At 46.5% G+C, this 20238-nt stretch overlaps 1 protein-coding gene and 1 long non-coding RNA gene across 3 annotated transcripts; one reads left to right on the top strand and one right to left on the bottom strand.

Moving 5' to 3' along the window:
- Positions 1-3346: 3346 nt before the first annotated feature.
- Positions 3347-10999, bottom strand: LOC149854084 (intraflagellar transport protein 22 homolog). 2 transcript variants are annotated; one of them, XM_090025965.1, is made up of 6 exons: positions 10846-10999; positions 10697-10776; positions 10507-10599; positions 9659-9861; positions 9141-9241; positions 5018-5154 (listed from the first exon to the last, which is right to left on the bottom strand). In XM_090025965.1, exons 1-5 carry the CDS (start codon positions 10882-10884, stop codon positions 9168-9170), a joined length of 489 nt encoding a protein of 162 aa, XP_089882091.1. In that variant the 5' UTR covers positions 10885-10999; the 3' UTR covers positions 5018-5154; positions 9141-9167. The 2 variants fall into 2 exon arrangements, with proteins under 2 accessions (XP_089882090.1, XP_089882091.1); XM_090025964.1 differs by lacking the exon at positions 9141-9241 and having other exon boundaries at positions 3347-5154; positions 10846-10996.
- An 84-nt stretch (positions 11000-11083) lies between these two features.
- Positions 11084-19806, top strand: LOC149854083 (uncharacterized). The gene is made up of 3 exons (XR_016438927.1): positions 11084-11589; positions 18356-18470; positions 18609-19806. It is a non-coding gene; the product is annotated as an uncharacterized LOC149854083 (long non-coding RNA).
- Positions 19807-20238: the final 432 nt, after the last annotated feature.

The following is a 20238-nucleotide window of genomic DNA, read 5'->3' as shown; positions in this document are numbered from 1 at the left end:
CAAGGGTAACATTGGACCCCTGCTAAACCAAATGGGACATCTGACAACTGACACTCCGGAAAAAGCCAACCTGCTTAATGAATACTCCTTGTCTGTTTTTCATCAGCTCAAAAGGGACTGCCCTGCCTAGCATGATGTGGGACAGTCAGGGTGAGGGTGAATTTATTGGTGTGGACCTTGTAAAGGAACACCTTGAGAGGCAGGACACCTTCAAGTCAGATTGCAACCTGAGTACTTAAGGAGCTGGCAGGTGTCATAGCCCAGCCATTGGCAAAGATATTTGAGAACTCGTGGCACTCACGTGAAGTACCCAAAGATGGGAAGAAGACCAATGTGGTGCCCATTTCCAAGAAAGGGAAGAAAGTAGACTTAGGGAACTACAAGCCAATCAGCTTGGCCTCAAACCCTGGAAAGATTGTTGAAAAAATTATCAAAAGAGACCACTGCTGACAAGCTGGGTGATGGCAACATCCTGAGGGACAGGTCTTGTTGAGAGTAGGTCTTGCCTGACCAATCTCATCTCCTATGACCAGGTGACATATCACCTGGACAAGAGAGAAGAGATTGATGTCTTATCTGGACTTCAAAAAAGCCTTTGATCTGGTGTCCCACGATCTCCTCATGGAAAAATTGGCCAGCTGCAGTCTCGGCTACATCACAGCCCAATGTCTGGGGAATTGGCTCTGAGGTCGGATCCAGAGACTGGTAGTTGACAGAAGTGAATCATCATGGTGCTCCATGACCAGTGCTGTCTCCCAAGGCTCCATCCTTGGACCTGTACTCTTTAACATCTTTATTAACACTGTGGACACTGGTGTCAGAAGTGGACTGGCCAAAGTCACCGACGACACTAAACTTTGGGGTAGACTGTCTACACCTGGGGATAGGTTGGTGATCCAGGTTGACCTGGATAGGCTTAGGAAGTGGGTGGATATAAACCTGATGATCTTCAATTTGAAAAAATGCAAGGTAGTCCACCTCGGAAAAAAAAACCTCACAGCACACTTATAGGCTTGGCTGCGCTACGCTCGCTAGCACCACAGGTGAAAGAGACCTGGGCGTCATAACTCACCACAAGACGAACGTGAGTCACCAATGCGATGTTGCAGCTGGAAAACCGAACAAAACTGTGGCTTGCATCCATAGTACTGTGTCCAGTCCTGGGCTCCACAATTCAAGAAGGATGCAGAGAAGCCTGAGAGAGACCAGGAGAGCCACACGCATGATCAGAGGGCAAGAGAACAGGCCTTATGAAGAGAGGCTGAGAGCCATGGGACTCTTCAGCCTGGAGAAGTGCAGGCTCAAGGGGGAACCTGGTGGGAGCCTATAAGTATATAAAGGGGTGTGCATCAGGATCTAGGTGAATGTCTGTTCACCAGAGCGTCCCAGAGGATGACAAGATCCAATGACCACAAACTCCTCCAGGAACATTTTAGGCTGGATATGAGGAACAACTTTACTGACAATACTTGCTTTATTTCTTTTCATGGATGAGTGGAGCTTTATTGGCAGAAAAAGGGCACAGAGCCAGCTTTACCAAAAAGAAGCAATGGCAGCAAGTGCTGGCAGCAAGACAGTCACACCAGATAAAGAACACCGCTTACCCTTGGCATTGGCTTCACTCAGTCAGTTTTGCCACTAGTCTGACCAACCTGCTTACGCTTTTTGCAGGAATTGTACATGAATCCTACTAAGTCCCTATCTGGCCCAGCATTGGCTGATAGGTTCTCTGTTGCCACCTTTCAGTTGAATGCTTTATTAAGATAAGTCCTCTTTTTCTTATGTCTTAATATTTTAAATCCTGAACAACATTTAATGTTCAAAGAAAAGATTGTTAAGGGGAAGTCAAGAATACAAACAATAGAAGAACTTTCAGACTATATGTTTGTACTGCCCCTGATTAGAAGTACGAAAATGACTTTGAAAAAGCTTCTCTGAAAGCAAAAAAAAAAGCAAGCTTATTTTCAAGCAGCCAGAAACAGCTGATCATTGTCAGCCTGCTGCATCCTGTACCCCCCCGGCACTTTCCAAAGCTTTCTAAAGTAAAATAAGCATTCTGCAAATTTAAGACTAAAGACAGACACAGTCCTGCCTGAAAACATATTAGATAAGCTGAGAAAAGGATGTTTGACTTAGCTTTGTTAGTTTGTGTGTGTGTGTGGTGGTGGGGGTGTGGAATTAACAGAAACTCCCAATGATATTCATGAGATTATTGTTACTGTTAAATATTTGGTTTATATCCCATCCCATCCAAAATTGGTCCAGGATAGCTCACAATAAATTAGACAACCCACAAGATAAGAAACCTTGTTGATTTTTTGCGAGTTTGGGTTTGCTATAAGTACGTATGAAGAGAGCCGTTAGTATGTATGCGTGGTTATGTGTATATGTTAGTATACCTAGCCCTTTGAAGCTTCATACCTAGAAAAATAATGATGATGGAGAGGAGCGGAGTGGTGAGGGGTTACCTGGCTCTAGATGGCTCGTAAAATAAGTTTCTTAAAAACCGGCATAAAAAAAAAGACCTGTTCTGGGACAGATACCCAATAATCTATGAATTGACAAATCTGAGTACTGTACCCACTAAGCATCTATGCAGATGATGGGTATTCTCATTTCAAATTCATTGGTTTCATACTTTTTTTATAATGATTTGCTCTAAGTAAATGCGTGTTCTAAGGAAATAAACTGAGCTAAACTCAGCCAAGATAGCCACAGTAGATTACAAAGGGATTGCAAACTAAAATCCTGGTACAGAGGGGAGGGGAACATGGGTTTCCTTCCCAAGAAAGATTCTGGCTAGAGGCAAGACCTGCACAGGGGGTGTGACATGGAGTTCATTAAACCTTGATGGTCAGGAGCAAGACACCCTCACTAACAGCTTCTTCTGACAAAAGTTCAAAGCAACTATTTGTAATATGCCTGTAGCTCTAACACGATCATAAAGGAGCTGGGGATAAACCTTGCTAGAAAGCCAATAAACTCTCCTCCAGAAACTGATGTATGCATGATATAGCTCCCAAGTAGTAGCTCTTCTTTCTTAAAAGCTATAACACTGGGATACATTACAAGAATTTCTGCAGTTTCTGCTTCTACCCTGCCACATTATGTCTGTTTCTTCACATTCCCCATTAAAAAAAATTAGCCATGCCATAAATTATCTCCACTTTAGCTATTTAACTCTAACATCAGTTAGCTAAGCACAGCATTTTGGTTTTGGAGCATCTGTATGAAATAAAAAAGCTGACCAGAAAGACTATAGCTTTGTCAACCAATGAAGCAAGACAGTTGGATTTCCAAGAGGGTGATAATCCCTGCTTAGCTTTCACTTTCAGAACAGGATGGATGCATTTAAAAAAAAAGTTTTAATTGAGTTTATGGTACATACCATAGGAAAAAGATGGCTCTCTTTCACAACACACAACAAACAGAGTGAGCCTGAGTGTAACCAAAATAAATCAAATGAGTTCCCTAACAAACCAATAATTTCAAAGCAGCAGAACAAAAAAAATACATTTTAAAAACATTTTTCCCTCATCCAGAGAATGCAAAACGTTCTCCCTTTCAGTCTGTGTTAGGGCAAAATGATCTAGTGGGAACAGGATTCAACATTTTTCCCTCCCAGAGAGGGACCTAAGCATTGTCACCAACAACAAGGCTACCATATTTACTCAAATACAAGATGCCCCCCCTCCCCCTAAATAATTAGATTTTACAGCCAGAAAATGTGTACGTTTATTATAATTTTCCATGTGTGGAATCTAATTATTGGAGGATTATCTTCAATTTCTGCACCCCACTACTACAGGTGGTGGGGGAGAAGTGGTGAGGCGGTAGTATTGGGGGAGGTGGTAGGGGACAGGCAGTGGGAGAGGCAGGCAGCTTATCCTCTGCTGCCCATCCCCCATACCAGCCCCTCCGCCACAGCCTCAGGTTGCCCCAATTCCCGCTTAACCCGTTTCTCCCTGCACACCACTTCCGTCACCCACAGCCTCAGGTTCTTGCCCTGCTTCCTCCCATCTCTCCCCCTCCTGAAGTCTCCCTCCCCCTGCCTGCCCCTCAGCCCTCCACCCTGATCTTTGCTCTGAACCAGCTTCTGTCCCTGCTGCAGCCCAGGGCATGGAGCATGGCTCCAACCTGCTCTACGCCAGCAGTGTGGAGCCTGGCCCCAGAGCAGCACCAGTAGCAGCTCCCTGCCACTCGCTACAGGCTGTACAGGGCTGGAACAGCGGTGCTGGCTCAACATGCTGCTAACTGAGTAAATATGGGAGTTTTGTTGAAGTGGATGGAAAGGCTTGTCAGAGTAAAGGTTGCAGTTTATTCCATCCTGCCAGAACACAAGTCTGTAAAATGATATGCTCTTCAGATGCTGGAGAGAGAGGTGAGGAGATTTGGGGATATTAAAATGTAGATTTCACCAGAGACTTAAGCCTCACATCTCAGTTCCAACCAGTTTCTACTGACATCCAAAAGCATACTTTCTCCAAGTAAGAGCACAGCTGCCACAGACACATTACCCAAGTGCTTAAACTCAGATTCCTAAAACTTGTGCTCTGCCTGGCCCATTCATTTAGCTTTTTCTGGAAAAGGATGAGAACATTCTTAAGTGAGTCAATTAAGAACTAGCCAATTCCTTAATGTCTTCCCAAATTAAGTATATAATTAGCTGGGCCCATATAGACATATTAGAAGACACCTTCTTGAACTTTATCCAGTAACACACCTCATCAGGGGACAGCTAAAGTTACTTTCATGCCTGGATTTACAGCCAAATCTCTTGGATAACAGTTCGTCTGAATTCAACCTTCACTCTCATGAGGAGTCTTAAGCTGTGCATCTATTTTCTCTTGGGGAAAAAAATCACTCAAAAACTATTCTTATAGTGTTCATCCACTGGCAAACTCTCCTTAACAAGATCAGTTCTAGAGTTATTTCTTGGCTAGGACAGGTCTCAAACTGCAAACAAGTACTCGCTCTCTCTCTGTCTTCATTCTTTCTTTCAGCATTACGTGATAATTGACATCTCTTCCCTATCTCTGCTTTCATTTAGCAAGTTGACAATGCTTTTGAAGTATTTCATGAATTCCATCCGCACGTCTTCAGGGTCTTCTTCCAGACTAGACTGTATTAGGTTCAGTTTGTTCAGCGGTGCAGCTTTGAAGTGAAGCAAAAAAATAATTAGATATATTCATTTTGACAAAGAAATACACTTACAGTTTTGAGTTCATAGGACAGTTCCATTGCAATCCTTTTCTGCCAAGCTGCTGATGTCCAGCATGATAGATAATATTAAACATGTGATGCACCGTCACTACATAGTAATTCAGTTAAGCTCTTTGATGGATGAAATCCTTTCAGCCTTTGTTGTCAAGACTGACATTTTTGCTTTTGAGTTTTAGAAGAAAACTTCCCTTTCCACTTTGGATAAGGAGCACTGATGGAAAATAATTATAATAAAACATATTGGACCAGTTAAGGAAAGCTTTGTTTGTAATGTGGAAGTGATTCCTGAAACCCTCCTATTCCAGCCTGACAATTCTGTGCCATTTTTCATGCATGCACTTAACATTTTCCAGGATTCCTTTTTAGTTTTCTTGTGCTACTAGCAAATTGCCCATCATGAATGATGGAGGGCAGGGAACAGAGCACCACCACCCAGTGTCTCGTGGAGACGCTGCCACAGGAAGCCCCCAACTCCCCCTTCCCCTTCCTCCCTGCTGGGTGTTGCTTGAGGGTGAAGGGGACGGGAGACAGGACAGCTCAGCAGCTCCCTTGCACCCTCTGGCTATAATGCTCCAGGCCCTCGCAGCAAATTGGCACATGCCCTCTCAAAGGTACAGGCGCAGTTGGCCCAGAGCAATATGGACAGACAGACAGGGAGACTAAGGCCTTTGTTATATTAGAATAAATATTTATAGCCTTTCCTTAGAATATAGGAATCAACACTATCAGACCTCTATGATTCAGACAATGTCTCTTCCTCTATGTTCCTTAATGTTAGTCATTGCTAGTGGCAGGTCTAAAACTCCTGTAGTAAAGCCAAGTTAAAACAGGATTTTTTGAGGATCTCTGTCTGTCATGCATGCAGTCATCTTCCTCCATCAGAAAAGTTGGGGGATGATTTGCTTCTCACAATGTGCAACTCAGAGCAATTCCTTTGGAATCAGTTATAGTGGGGTGAAACAAATTAAAAGAGCATCACATTTTGTCACTTTTAATTCATCTGTTTCCAGCTTCACGAAGCAATGCATTCTCCTGAGGACCGAGGACCCTCAAATAATTTTTATATAAAAGTATCTGCATTACCTTTAAACTATCTTCACTGGGGGATGGGGCCACAGGGGAAATGATGACGCTTCCTAGCCATGACAGGTGACGAGCACAAAAAGTACCCAGATAAGTGGCAGGGGTCCAGATAGTCCTGGGTTTGGGGGGGGTGGGGAGGGAAGCATATACCCACAGGGGGCCTTAAATGTCTCTACACTAATGCACTTAGTATGGGGAACAAGAAGGAGGAACATGCCCTCCTGCTAGCTAACACAAACCCGGACACTGGGGCTCACTGAAACCTGGTGGGATTCAACCCACGACTAGGCGGTAAACACCAAGGGCTACAGACTGTACAGGTGGGACAGAATGGGGAGGAAAGGCGGGCGTGTGGCGCTCTGTATCAGAGAGCAACAGACATCCTCAGCAAACAGCACCGGGTCAGCGGAGGGGCAGACTGAAGTATTCTGACCCAGAGCACAAGGGGGTCGGGGGAAAAGGGACTGAACGCTGGGGGTCTACTACAGCCCACCCAACCAGGGGGAAGAGCTGGATTGGGAATTTTTAAGTCAGCTGATGGAGGCGTTAAGTCAAGGGATGCGGTCATCATGGCTGACCTAAACTACCCAGACATCTGCAGGGAGGAGCGCTCAGGCAGGTCTGACTGCTCACGTAGGTTCCTAGTTGAGATACAGGACCTCCAGCTAACCCAGGAGGCGCACGGTCCCACCAGGGGAAATGCCTTGCTGGACCTGGACCTGGCCACAGGCAACGACCTGGTGAGGGGGCTGCGGGTTCTTGACCACCTGGGAGATGGCGATCATCGCCTGCTGGAATTCACCATCTAGCGCAGGGTGTCAAAGGCCTGCAGCAAGACAGCAGCCCTGGACTTCAGGAAGGCTGATTTCAATAAATTAAGGAGATTACTCAGGGAAGCACTGAGGTCCCAGAGGGGAGGGGAGTTAGGAGTCCAAGAGGAGTGGTTGTTCCTAAAGGAAATGACGCTCCGAGCCCAAAGGACGACAATCCCGATGAGAGTCAAAGGGAGCAAGAGTGCTCAAAAGCCCCCACGGCTCACCAAAGGCATTCAGAAACATCCGAAAGCTAAAAAGCAGGCGTACATCCAGTGGAAGGGAAGGATTATCACTCAGGAGGATTACACCTCCATTGCTCAAGACTATAGGGGGGCTGTTAGGAAGGCTAAGGCGGACACAGAACTGGAACTAGACAACAAGAAGTCCTTTTTTTTTTTTTTTTTTTTTTTAAATACATAGGGTGTATGAAGGAGGCACTGGGTAACGTGGGTCCCCCGCAGGACACGCTTGGCAATCTGGTGGTTGCACCAGCTGATAAAGCTAACCTCTTTAACAAGTTCTTTGCTTCCATATTTCTGAGCGGGGCAGGGACAGGGACTTCCCCACCCCCCCACCAGGATCCCAGACGAACTCAGGAGAGGCACAGCTGGGCCCAGGTTCAGAGAGGACCTGGTCAGGGAGCTTCTGGTGGGACTGGACATCTTCAAATTAGCAGGTCCAGATGATCTCCACCCAAGGGTGTTGAGGGAATTGGCAGAGGACATTGCGGGACCCCTGGCACAGCTCTACGAGCACTCATGGTGCTCTGGCGAGGTGCCAGAGGATTGGAAAAGGGCTAATGTCATCCCCATTTTGAAAAAAGGGAAGAATTCTTCCTGTTAGTCTTACCTCGGTCTTGGGGAGGCTCTTTCAGAAAATTATCCAGGAGCACATCTGTGAGGAACCAGCAGGGGAGATTGTGCTTAGAGGCAACAAAAATGGGTTTATTAGGGGCAGGTCCCATCAGACCAACCTGGTTGCCTTCTACGACCAAGTCACAAAATCCTTGTATGCAGGTGTCACGGTGGACATAGTCTTTCTGGACTTTTGGAAGGCCTTCGACACCGTCTCTCACCCCATTCTTATCAAAAAATTTGGTGACTGTGGTGCTGATGCCTAGAGTCAGATGGGTCGCCAATTGGCTGAAGGGCCACACCCAGAGAGTGGTGGTGGACAGGTCATTTTTGACCTGGAGAGATGTGGGCAGTGGGGTTCCCCAGGACTTGGTCCTCAGGCCCACACTGTTCAACACCTTTGTCAGCGACGTGGACAAGGTGGTGAAAAGCACCTTGTTCAAGTTCACAGATGACACTAAGATGTAGGGAGAGGTGGGCACATTAGAAGGGAGGGACAGGCTACAAGGGTGGGCAGATGAGAATAGGATGGGTTTCAATACTGACAAGTGCCAGGTACTACACCTGGGGGGGAAGAACCAGCAGCATACCTACAGGCTGGGGAACTCCCTTCTCATCAGTGCAGAGGCAGAAAAGGACCTTGGCCCTACTGACCGCATCCTCAATAATGACTCCAACTACAGCTTGTCATACATCCAAAGATGCATCACAAGGAGGTCCAAGGAGGTGATCCTTCCCCTCTGTGCGACATTGGTCAGGCCGCAGTTAGAGTACTGTGTCCAGTTCTGGATGCCACACTTCAGGAGGGATGTGGACAGCATCAAAAGGATCCAGAGGAGGGCCACTTGCATGATCAGGGGACAGCTGGTCAGACCCTATGAGGAGAGGCTACAGGACCTGAACCTGTAGGCTGAGAGGGGATCCAGTGGCCATCTATAAAAACTTACCAAGGGGGACCAGCCAGGACCAGGAGAGACCCTGTTCCCCCAAGCACTACCAGGAGTAACTAGGAATAACGGCTAGAAGTTGGCAGAGAGTAGGTTGAGGCTGGACGTCAGGAGGCGCTACTTCACATTGAGGGCAGCCATGATCTGGAACCAACTTCCAAGGGAAGTGGTGCTCGCTCCTACCCTGGGCGTCTTCAAAAGGAGGCTGGATAAATCACCTAGCCATGGTCGTTTGAACCCAGCATTCACTCCTGCCTGTGCCAGGGGGTCGGACTTGATGGTAGGGTCAGAAGGGATGTGATCAGATCAGCTATGAAACCTTTTAAAAACAAGGAAGATATTTTCTGATTTCAATGAACTCCTATTCTTTTGCCTATAAAATTCTGATTTAAAATGTCACTAAAATAATTTGTAAAGGGGTAAGACAGAAGAACGAAAAATGTAAGCAGCTCTCATGCAACTAAAGAAGCACAGTTTAATCAGGAACTTTTTACTTGGTTTTGACTTGCACAGGGTTATTCATTAAATGCAAATCCCTCAAATGCTTCTCCCATCTGTAAGACGGCCATAACACGTATATATACAGACTGAGAGAAATCAAATTGTTCAGGTCTGCAAAACGCTCTCATCAAGTACAAAGGACTACAGAAGTGCAAAAGTCATGAAACATCATCAGCTTCAGAATAAAGCGTGTAAATAAAATACAGGATTGAAATGAACATTTTTATCTTCTTACCCAAAGTAGGACCTTCTGACTCCACAGCACTGCCAGGCTTGTGATGTGCAACCAGGAGACACTGGCTGTCCAGTAACTGCTGCTGCTGCACAAAGCAGGAGTACCAGGTTTCAATTTCCTTAAGGTGACTGGGCAGGTCCGGGTTGAAAACGATTACAACACCATGGGCGTCTTTCATCAGAGCTGGCCAGCAAGATTCAAACCTCGGAAAGCAGATAAGTGAAAAATGGCAAGCTGGCAAACTCAAAGCAGAGCTGTCCTTTGGCTCTTTCACATTTCAAAATATAGTTTATGGGGGGTGTGGGGTGTTAACTCCAAAATGCAAACTTCAAAGTTTTCCCCTACAAACATTAGTAACTTTCTGGTCAACCTGGCAAATTTCGGGCATTTTTTCCCTACACATAGCCCAGGAGAAAGGAGAGCACAAGAGATTTCTTCTGCCCCTCCCAATTATTATGACAGAGGTCACTCAGCTGTAAGGAGACAGGCTGCAGGAAGGAGGGTGAGTTTCGATGTCAGGGTGTGTGTCCGGGAGCTCTTCTGCTGGACCCACCGCACTGGTAGGAAAGACTCAGCAAGCGTCCCAAGCCGGGCGGCTGCTGCAGGTCCCCGCGGACACAGCCACGGCTGCATGTCCATGTCCGCGCTTCACCGGCAAGAAGGGGGGCGGGGTGCTGCCTGCTGTCCCTCTGCCCAGCACACCCGGGTGCCGTGTCCGGGGCCAGACTAAAGGCGACCTGGGCCCAGGCGCCTCCCTGCCCGGCAGCCCCATTGCACCTCGGGGAGCCGCAGGTCACCAGCGGGCGGGAGCACCCCGCCCCCCCGGGGCCCGGGCCGGCCGCCCTTACTTGGGGTCGCCGCCGCAGTCCCACAGCTCCAGGCGGCAGCCCGCGCCCTTCCCGCCGCCGGCGCCCAGCTCCGGGGTCTCCAGCTCCAGGATCCTGCGGGGCAGAGCCGGGCCCGGCCGTGAGGCGCCGCCGCGCGGAACCGGCCCGGGGGGGGGGGGGGAAGGGGAAGAGAGGGTCGCACCCGCCTCACCTGAGCCCCTGCGTGGGCACGTAGCCGCCCGCGCCCTCGGCGCTCTCCGACACGAAGTTGGCCAGGACGCTCTTCCCGGCCTGCGGCGGCGGCGCCGTTAGAGCCCGGCCCGCAGCGCGCCCCCCGCCCCGCCCCGCCCCCCCGCTCACCTCGCTCGGGCCCACGAACAGGATCTTGGCCCGCAGCATCGCCCCGCCCCGCCCCCAGTCCCGTGCCGGCGGCTGCCCGGCAACCAGCGCCGCTGCCTAGGGCGGAGCGCAGGCGCCCTGTGATTGCGGCGGAGCGGGTCACGTGCTGCATGGCTCGCTCCGCCCCTTTGCGCGGATCTTCCGTGTGCGCTGCTCTTGCGGGGTGTACGGTAATTACCGCATTCGCTCGCTCATTTCAACACTTGTGTGAGACGTTTTGAGGCAGCTGCTTGCTGCAGCAGTCACTCCCGCTTTTGGGCCTTTTTACATTTTTTTTTTTTTTTTTTTTTACATTTTCTGCATTTGAAGTCAGATTAACCAAAACCAATCCCAGATCCATGAGTCAGTCCCGAACCACGAACGCTGCGTGCCCCCAGAGGCTGGCACCATTGGCAGGACTGCAGTGGCGGCAAGCAGGGGGGCTCCCACAGCTGGCCATGGCACTGTTGGCAGTGGGGTGGTGAGCACTGGCCGCCCGCAGGCACTGCTGGCAGGGTCAGCAGTACCTCTTCACAGGGGATGCATTGCTGATGTCTAACTGTAAGTGGCCCTACTACCTGCAAACATCCTTCACCCCCACCTGGGGCTTTAGATGTTTCCAAAACCTTAGGCATCCTACAGGCCCTGAGGCTTGCATCTTTCTGTGACTGCTGGCCTCCAAATAAAGAAATGCTTCAACTTTGACAACCCACTTCTCATTCACTGGTAAGTTATAGTGAGCAATATAAAGTAAATACGATGACTTATTTGCATACTTACCTGCAAGTTCAGTTGCTTAGTTTTTCAGTGTACAATAGTTTTCCAGGAAATACGACCATTTGGGATTTCCAATATGATCATTTCATACTTAAGACCTGGCGGTGCCGTCGGAGCTCAGGGCAGGTCCGTGCACAACGGTGCTCGCAGGCGGCTGTAGCTAAGCCCTCTCCTCCAGCCTGCGCGGGCCCCTCTGGCCAGCGGGCATCCTGCTCCCACCTCAAGTTGTTTTCTCTCTCAAGTCCAGGAGCTGATTTCTTCTCAGTTAGCCAGCGCCTTGCTTCTTCTCCCTAGTTCCGGTTAAAGCATCTACGAAGATGGAAGGAGGTGCAGGAAGCAGGGCCCCTGAGGCAGGGCACTAGACACAGCTGCAACCAGGAACCCCGGGGGGGGGAATCTTTTCCTCTGCTATCAGCGACTGACCACGCTTAGCCTCAGCTCTCCAGTCTGTAAAAGCCAGGCTAAGCAAGACTTCCCAGGTGATGAACACATCCTAATACTGGGATGCACTCAGGTGTGATACTAATGACAGACATTTAGATACTCAGATGGTAAGAGCAGGAGCCGCACAAGGACTTTTGCCACCGTAGGCAAAAACAATTTGCTGCCCATCCTAACGTACCTGGGGCCTGGGCAAGGCAGGCACCAGACAGAGTCCCAGAGCAGTGGCTTGGCAGTGCTGGAGCCCCCTTCTGCCTATGCCCAGACACCCATGGGGCTTCCAGTGAGCATGTGCCAGGTGTGCGCGTGCCATTTTTGCTGCCCCCTTCAATTTGCTGCCCTAGGTGGCTACCTGTGCTACCTGGCCAGTTATGCAGTCCCTGGGTGAGAGATGTATTTCTCTGGGGTAGTTGCGTAAACATCGACTCCACGACCTGCTTGAGACACCAATGTGACTGCTGAAGAGGCAAGTTCTGAAAACTTAGTAAGGCTTTCTAGAAAGATCCGGAGACTTTTGAAAATCCTAGCATATAAATACAAACATCTGGCAGACAGATGTGCTGCTTCAGAGTTGTTTAGTGCCCAGGTACAACAGCAGTTTTATACAAGCTTTCAAATGGGGCCTTTAGGCGCTACCATAATATAAATGTTTATTACTAGTACTCCCAATAAATGTGAACCAGAATTGCTTTGCTGCCACTGAGGGGGCAGAGTCTTTCTATCAGTCTGCAGACTTTTATTTGCTGTCTCACTCACTACATAAAGGTGGTTTTGGACTGTTTAGTGTTCCAGTGGCATGGTGACTTTATGTTTAAAGCATCAGAAACAATCCATTGTTTCTATAATGATTTATGAAATGGGTAATGTAAGAAAGCCAGCTGTCTATTCTGTTGTAGCAGATTAGGATGCATTTTACTACTTTTGGAAACTCTTTTATCAACCTGCACCAACTTTACAAATTAAAAGGTCTGCTTGTAATTAATTCATTCTGTTGTAAGACCATTTTCCATGTACCAGAGCTAGTTTTTTTTAGAGACAAGATGGAAGTGGTGACCCAGAGAGAAACAATGAGAACAACCTTGGCCTTATTTAAATGGCCCATGTAACCATTGCCATGCCTAGCACAGCATAAAAAGAAACATGATATAATTGGTCCTGTTGTGAATGGTAGCACAGGGAAGTAAAAAAAAAAAGTTAACAGCAAAATTATTTAAATCTTGTTTCTGCATCTAACCAAATAGCTAGGGTGGATTTTGAAAATCAAATAAGTTGCCCAATATGGTTTTATATATGTATAGGTTAGCTATGAGACGGTAAGAGGGTCATATATGTTTAGGGTAGAATTCTTAAAAGCATATATGCAAGAGGCAAGGATTTCTGAGGGTGATATCTTTTATTGGACAAACTGCAGTTGGAATAGAATTAGACAAGCTTTCAAATGCAAGACATCCTTGCCTCTTGGATAATTCCTGGACCATTATAGTTACATCAGTTAGATGCTACCTAAAAGCATAAATGTGATTTAGGAGTTTATGTGCTTAAATCCAGAATTGAAAGTGGGAGTTAGGTTTCCCTGTCACCTAGGGAACATTTGCAAAGGTATCTTAGTCAAGTATTTTAGATGTTAATAACATGCATCAGTCAAGTATAAATAAATCAGATGAGTTACTGATGTACTGTTCCCTGAAACTGCATACTGGTTGCTCAATAAAACCATTGTATTCCATTATTTAAAACTCTGTTAGCGTACAGTGGTGTGGTAATTCTAGCAGTAAACAAGCAAGGACTGTTTCCAGACTGGGAGTGGATGGCTCAAAGGATTTACAATGGGCTATATTTCTTTCCTGTATTAAGTGATTTGTTTTGAACAAGCCTGGTTTGGTCATGAGCAAAAGTTATAATCAAATGTTTGATAGCTTACATTTGCTTCCTGGTGGGCTACATCAAAAAGGGGAAAAATTCCAGAACCACACTTGGCAACTTCAGTTTATGAATACGGTTTCAAGGAAACTGTAGCTTCTAGCTTCTTTGTCCTACTAGAAATCACCCTAAAACAGGGGTTGGCAGCCCCTGGGATGCATACCATTAGTGGCACGTGGAGACAGTTTTCCCACCACGCCAGGAGGCATGCAAAGAAATTGTTTAATTTTAATTTTTTTTTTTAAAGTTGCTGCTCTTGTCTCTCCTGTGCAGCCACAAGTCCCACAGCCAAGACAACACAGGCAGGGAGGCTGTCTGTGTTCACTGCCCCTCACCCCCAGGCTGCACCCTCCAGCCTGGCTGGCCCCTGGAGGGAGCTGTGGGTGGACAGAGCTGGGGCCTGGGCAGGCGCTGTGCAGGGTCGCTGCCCTGGGGGTTTCCAGCGGATGGTAGAGCGCTGGGGCCAGGCAGGCACGGACGCTCTATCCTACCCAGGGCAGCACTGGGGTGCTGAGTGCTGGGTTAGGCAGTCGGGACGGGGTCTAGGCGGTGTCAGGGGAGGCACTGCAGGCAAGCCAGCCTGGTCGGGCCCTTAGGAAGCTGGCGGCTGGGTGGCGAGGTGGCCCCGGGGCTCTGCAGGCTCGAGTTGTGGTGGGTGGGCCGGCGGGGGTGCCCAGCAGCACCTGTGGTGGGGCCTAGCCTGGCCTGCACAGTTCTGCAGTGATGGGCTGCAGCCACCCTGCGCACATGGGGATGCTGCCTGGCTGGGGCAGGACACTGGGCTCAGGGAGCTTCCCTCTCCAGGATCGGCCTCCGTGCATGCTGGGCACAGTGCAAGCAGGGCAGAGCCATCCCCGGTGCATTAGCATGGCTGCAGGAGCCTTCTGGAGCTTGGGAATAGCTACCATGGATGCCTCAACCAGCCTGGGTCCCGGCTTTGCCCACCCACAGCTCCTCTTAAGGGGCCAGGGCTGGGGCAGGCACTGCACAGAGCCGCTGCGCTGCAGGCTCCCGGCAGTTTTGTTTTTGTGGCATGCTGGCACTCTGGCACCTTACAAAGTAGACATTGTGGTTTTTTCAGCACTCTGGCCAAAAAGCGTTGCCTACCCCTGCCCTAAAAAGTTATGTTGAGACATACTGGGATCAGCATGGAGAATTTTGCACTATTTTTGATCCCCACAGAGGTCAAATAGGCCACCATGTTAAAAGCAGCACTGATACATGATGCTAGTTGTCTTCTGAAGAATAAGGTTCTCCCTTGCACATAGTCTGTCCCTTTGGAGAGTGATATAAGTCTTGAAGGAAAAAATAATCAAAAGTATGGAAGCAAATGGAGAATGGGTTAAAATTCAACATGGTAAATAGTGTCAGATTAATTGGATGGCTTTCTTTGCTTAGATAACTGATTTCTTAGACAGAGGGAATGTCTTGAATCTCATCTTTCTGGGCTTCAGTAAAACATTTGATATGAAGCCACCTGGGAAACCACTTGTTAAACTGAAGGAGCTGGAGTTTAATAGAGGAATAATAAGGTGAGGAAAGCACTAACTAAAGGGAGATGGCAACAAGTAACATTAAAATGAAAAGTACAGAGCAGAGATACTAGGTTTGTTCCTCTAGAATGGGTTTTGTGACTGACCTTGTTTAATATTGCCATTGACTACATTGACACAGATATTACGAATGTGCTGATGAACTTTGGCAACAATACAAAGTTGGAAGTTACTGTTAATACAGAGGGTTAGGATACCATACACAAATAATGTTATGACCTTGAGGGCTGGGGTAATAGATATGGGATTATGAAACACAAGGCCATGCACCTTGAGACTACAAACAGGAAAATCCTTCTAGGAGTGTCTGAGAAGGCAGAGGACTGGGACATACTAGTTGTCACAGGCAGGTTATGGATCCCCAGTGTGATGCAGCCATGAAAGAGGCAAATGCAATCCTGAGAGCTGTTTAGTGATTGATTGCTACTAGAGAAAGTGTACAAAGCACATGACATCTCACCTACTGTATTAGGTACAATTGTGGTCAGCCCTCTTCAAGAAAAAAGACCTGAAAGTGGAATAGGCACAGAAAAGAGCTATTTGGATGGTAGGGGAAGAAAGAGATGGTATTGGGAGAGGAGACCAGAAGAGCGTGACTTGTTTAGACTGCTAAAAAAGGCCTAAGTGGGGTGCAGGACTGTGGTCTATAACACAATAGGGGAATAAACATTTAAGAGGGAAAATGAACCATCGATTCAAGAGCAAATGGGCATAAACTTCCCATGAAAAGAAATTTAGGCTAGAGATTAGAAGAAGATTCCTAACCATTAACACAATTAGGTGCTGGAACAGACTTCCATTTGGAATAGCAGAGACAAAAAACCGAACTGCTTTTACGATTGAGCTAAATATGTTTGTGTGAGGGATTATATGTTGTACAGTACTTGAAATACAAGGGACCAAACTCAGTGACCCAAGGGATCCCTTCGAGTTCTATATCCTAAATCAAAGTTAAAGATGAAAAGTGTGTTTGTATGTGCCCATACATATTAGACTCAGTAATTTTTTATTGTAAAATGTTTGCTGAGGTCAATCAATGGAGCAACAGTAGCACCTAGTGGCTAACTGTGCCAATCCATTCCCTCGTTTTCCTCCCTTCCTTAAAGGAGGCTGTGTTGCTCAGGACTTGGCATGATTGACAATTTTGACTTGAGAGGCCAGCATTTACACTCTCCAGGGATTTGCCTCTTTCCTCCCTGCCATCCCCCAATGTTCTGTTTTCTATTAAAAATGGTAGGTGAAATACGAGACTTCATTTCCCCCCGTCACCCGTTTCAGTTTGCTGGCTCATATGGGAAGTTCTTCAGTCCATCCTGATCTATAGGTGGGTGGGCTGTGTTCTGCATGGCCCACTGCTTCCTGCTTAGAGAACTTAGGTTTCTGTAAAATTAAAAAAAAACAAGGATTCCATAAAGGATCAAGCAGATCGGCTAGTAGAGGTTGGTGACCTTGGTGCATTTGTTAATATGGTGTTAACTGGGCCTGTGTTAAGGCAGAGCAATCTGATATGTTCCAAGAAGTAACATTTGTTATTTGCCATCTTCGTTGTTAGTTACCATAGCCCCCTGCAGTATCTAATTCATTTGGGGAGAGAGTGAAGAAGGGATTCCCTTGGCAAACTAGCATTTGAGAGGAAAAACACCTTCAATTGTTTAGTGTGTTAGTAGAACACTTTCAAAAGAGTCCTCAACCTTTCCCCACTCATTGCTCTGTAGAAACTTCCAAGTTTTCAGGAAGGGAAAAATCAGAAACCAAAATATTTGTCCTAATACCTAGAAAATACAGTCATACCACTGTGTGCAATTTGTAGTTTGGGTGCCCTATGTTCTTGGGGATCATTGGCCAGGCTATTTCTCCCAGGGTGCCTGACAGTCTCCTGTCTTATGAGCTTTATGGTGTATCATGGCAGATGAAGTCTGATGGGGGAGCCTGACCCACGGAGGGGAACGAGGCCATGAAGTGTCATGGTGGAATTTCTAAAAAACAAGCTTTCAGGTTTTCTTCAAATGTGGAAGTTTTCCATGGAGAGCAGATGTCTGTGAAAAAGGGAAAAATAATCAACATCACAATGATCCAAACTGTGTTTTGCTGGAAAAAAATTATGACCAGCTGTAACTGGCTGCTCCTCATGTTCAGATTCTGTTGGCCTACATCTTCATGCCACAGTCGTGTAAATCCAGAGGGACTTCACTGACACGCCAGCAACTTCATTTGTATAAAACTGATCTGAGAGGTGCTTCAGCCCTCTTCGGAGCTTGGTTCTAAGAACTGCCATTAACTTTCTGGACACTAGAGCACCCAGAAACGTGCATAGCATCTGGAAGAATTGGGCAACATTTGTTAAGTGCAAATTGTCGTTTTAGAAGCAACACATATAGAAGATTCTGCACGTGTTAAGCAAAGCAAATTGGCACATGAGCTGTAGGACCAAGCAAAGCTCAGTGATGCTGGTTCACGAGGGTGCATGCAATCTCCCCAATTAGAGCCGCATGGTTTTGCTTTAAGATTTGGTTTGGAATCAAAAATCTCAAAGTGAAACTCATTTCAAACTGACAAATACGCAGCTTGCTTCCCTTGTTTGTCTGACAGGGTCCACATTTATTAACCTTTATGATCCACTGTCAGATATATTTAATCAATTAAAGCCAAATCCAGAATGACTCTGTAGAAGTCACGGGGAAAAAAAGTTTTGTTGACTTCTGTGGAACCAGTTTTTTGCTTATGAAATGTATTGCTGTCAGGAAGGAGAGTTTATCTTGTTGACTGAAAGATTTTTCTCTCTCTAATTTGTTTTTTCTCAGTTGACTTCAGTGCTAAACACCCAAAGTGACACAAGCAAGACTTTCTAAATCTTGCATTCCTTCCAAGCAGCAAGCTTTCACAGAGGTTACTGGCCTACGTCACATTTTCTCTAGGGTATGCCATGATACTTTTAACTTAAATGCTAAATTAACTGCTGGTGGTACTTCATGGAAGACAACGTACTTATAACATCAATGAGCATAGCTTCTCGTTTCAAAATCCTCCTTTTATTCTCTCTTCTGTCATTATCAGTGCTTCCACCAAGCTAACAGTGAGTAAAGCATATTGTGAAGACAGGAGAAAAACAAGACAAAGCAGCATGGAAGGTGTAGGCAAAAAGAGAAGGATAAGAAAGAGGCAACAAATAAGAAAAAACAATGATACTGTTCAAAGGGAAGGAAAAGATACACTGAAGTAAAGAAAGATAAGAAAAGTGGGGCATAAATGATGCTCAGAAGATCAGAATGACTTAGGGGGTTAACAAAAAGAAGAAAGGAAAAAAGAAATACAAGAAAGGAAAAAGGTAAGAAAGGGGCATAACTTTTAGGTTACGTCAAGAATATGAAAGAACTTAAATCAATTATTCATTCACACAATATAAAATACAGACAGTTCTGTGTGTATCTTCTTCTCTAATAGGTGCTAATGTGTAGCTTTTCTCCATCTCAGAGGAGGGAGGGTATCACAGTTAAGGTACAGGACTGAAACAAGGGGTGAGAAAAAGCACATCACCACCTGGTGGCGAAGGAAAGCAATTATGAGTCTTTGAGACGCTTGGTGTGTGGATAACACAATCAGGTGTGCTAAGCTGGGGTGCTGGGAAATAAAACCTCTGAGCAGAGTTAACTGGAAGTACCAGGAAATCCTGATCGTTCAAACACAAATGCAGTTGCAGCGGCCGAAACGGGAGACCGCTTGTGTGACAGCTGAAAATTATGTCTGTGTGATAAAGGTGCTTGATGAAGGCTCTATGAAGATTAGACCAAGAGTTTTTCTGTCATTTGTTTAAATACTAAGCTATATGTTGTTGCTAAGAGCCTAATTAAAGTTTAAGATGTAGTAAGGCCTTGTATAAAGTAAAGCCTAGTAAATTTAGCAAAGCCTTGAAGTAGTAAGGCCCTGTGGCGTAGTTATAAAAAGAATGCAAAGCTTGTACTGCTATTGGTCAGTCTAAAGACAGTTGAAGTAAAAAGAATCTGAGTGGCTGTAAGTTATCAGCACAGTTCAGAAGTTATAAATTGGCTGAAACATCCAGAAATCATTCAGAAGGAAGATAAAGCTCTGTGAAAGGGATTAATTAGCTGTTGGCCTGGATCAGTGGGCCTGCGGATCTCGAGGAGCCCAAAGACTGAATACCAGGGTCCTTCCTGGTACCTCTCGGACAGTGCTGATTGGGGACACCTGACTTCGCTGAGCTTTGTGGAAAGAGAAACTTGTTGCACATCGGAAATCAGAGGAGACTGCCAATAAGTTGCCAATGCAAATTATTCTTGTCTGTCATTGTTTGTCTTATTACTACACATAGTTGTGTTTTTGTTAAGTCAATAAACCTTTCTTACCTTTCTACCTCCTGACCACACTCTCAATCAATCCCAAACCCTCCCTCCGCTGGTGGCTGGGACAGCGTGTCGTCTGCAAATGCCTTAAAAGATACAGCAAAGAACTCATGCCTGTTGAAAGGAACTAGCATTGCTCAAACCCACTAATTAAACCCTCTCTGTTGTATGATGATTTACAGGATGGAAAGGCCTCTTGAATAACTTAGCCCGAGACCTTATCCAAATTATGACATCCTCCCATGGCTGCTTTATTGGTTTCAAAGCTGCCTGGGGTTTCTCTAGTCAGTATTCCCTGTCCTTCCCTGGAATGCCTTCTGAGCCAG

Source organism: Crocodylus siamensis, chromosome 13 (genome assembly GCF_052110815.1).
Source record: "Crocodylus siamensis isolate JL-2025a chromosome 13, ASM5211081v1, whole genome shotgun sequence".
Taxonomy (NCBI): Eukaryota; Metazoa; Chordata; order Crocodylia; family Crocodylidae; genus Crocodylus; species Crocodylus siamensis.
Note: the sequence above shows the minus strand (reverse complement) of the source record. Positions and strands in the feature narration are given on the sequence as shown.

What these genes read in the sequence shown, in the direction of transcription:
- LOC149854084 (XM_090025964.1), bottom strand. Translation starts at nt 10,884, where the DNA reads ATGCTGCGGGCCAAGATCCTGTTCGTGGGCCCGAGCGAG. An exon ending in TGTTCGTGGGCCCGAGCGAG is followed by an intron (nt 10,777 to 10,845) that starts GTGAGCGGGGGG and finishes CCGCCGCCGCAG; the next exon opens with GCCGGGAAGAGCGTCCTGGC. An exon ending in GACTGCGGCGGCGACCCCAA is followed by an intron (nt 9,862 to 10,506) that starts GTAAGGGCGGCC and finishes CTGCTTTCCGAG; the next exon opens with GTTTGAATCTTGCTGGCCAG.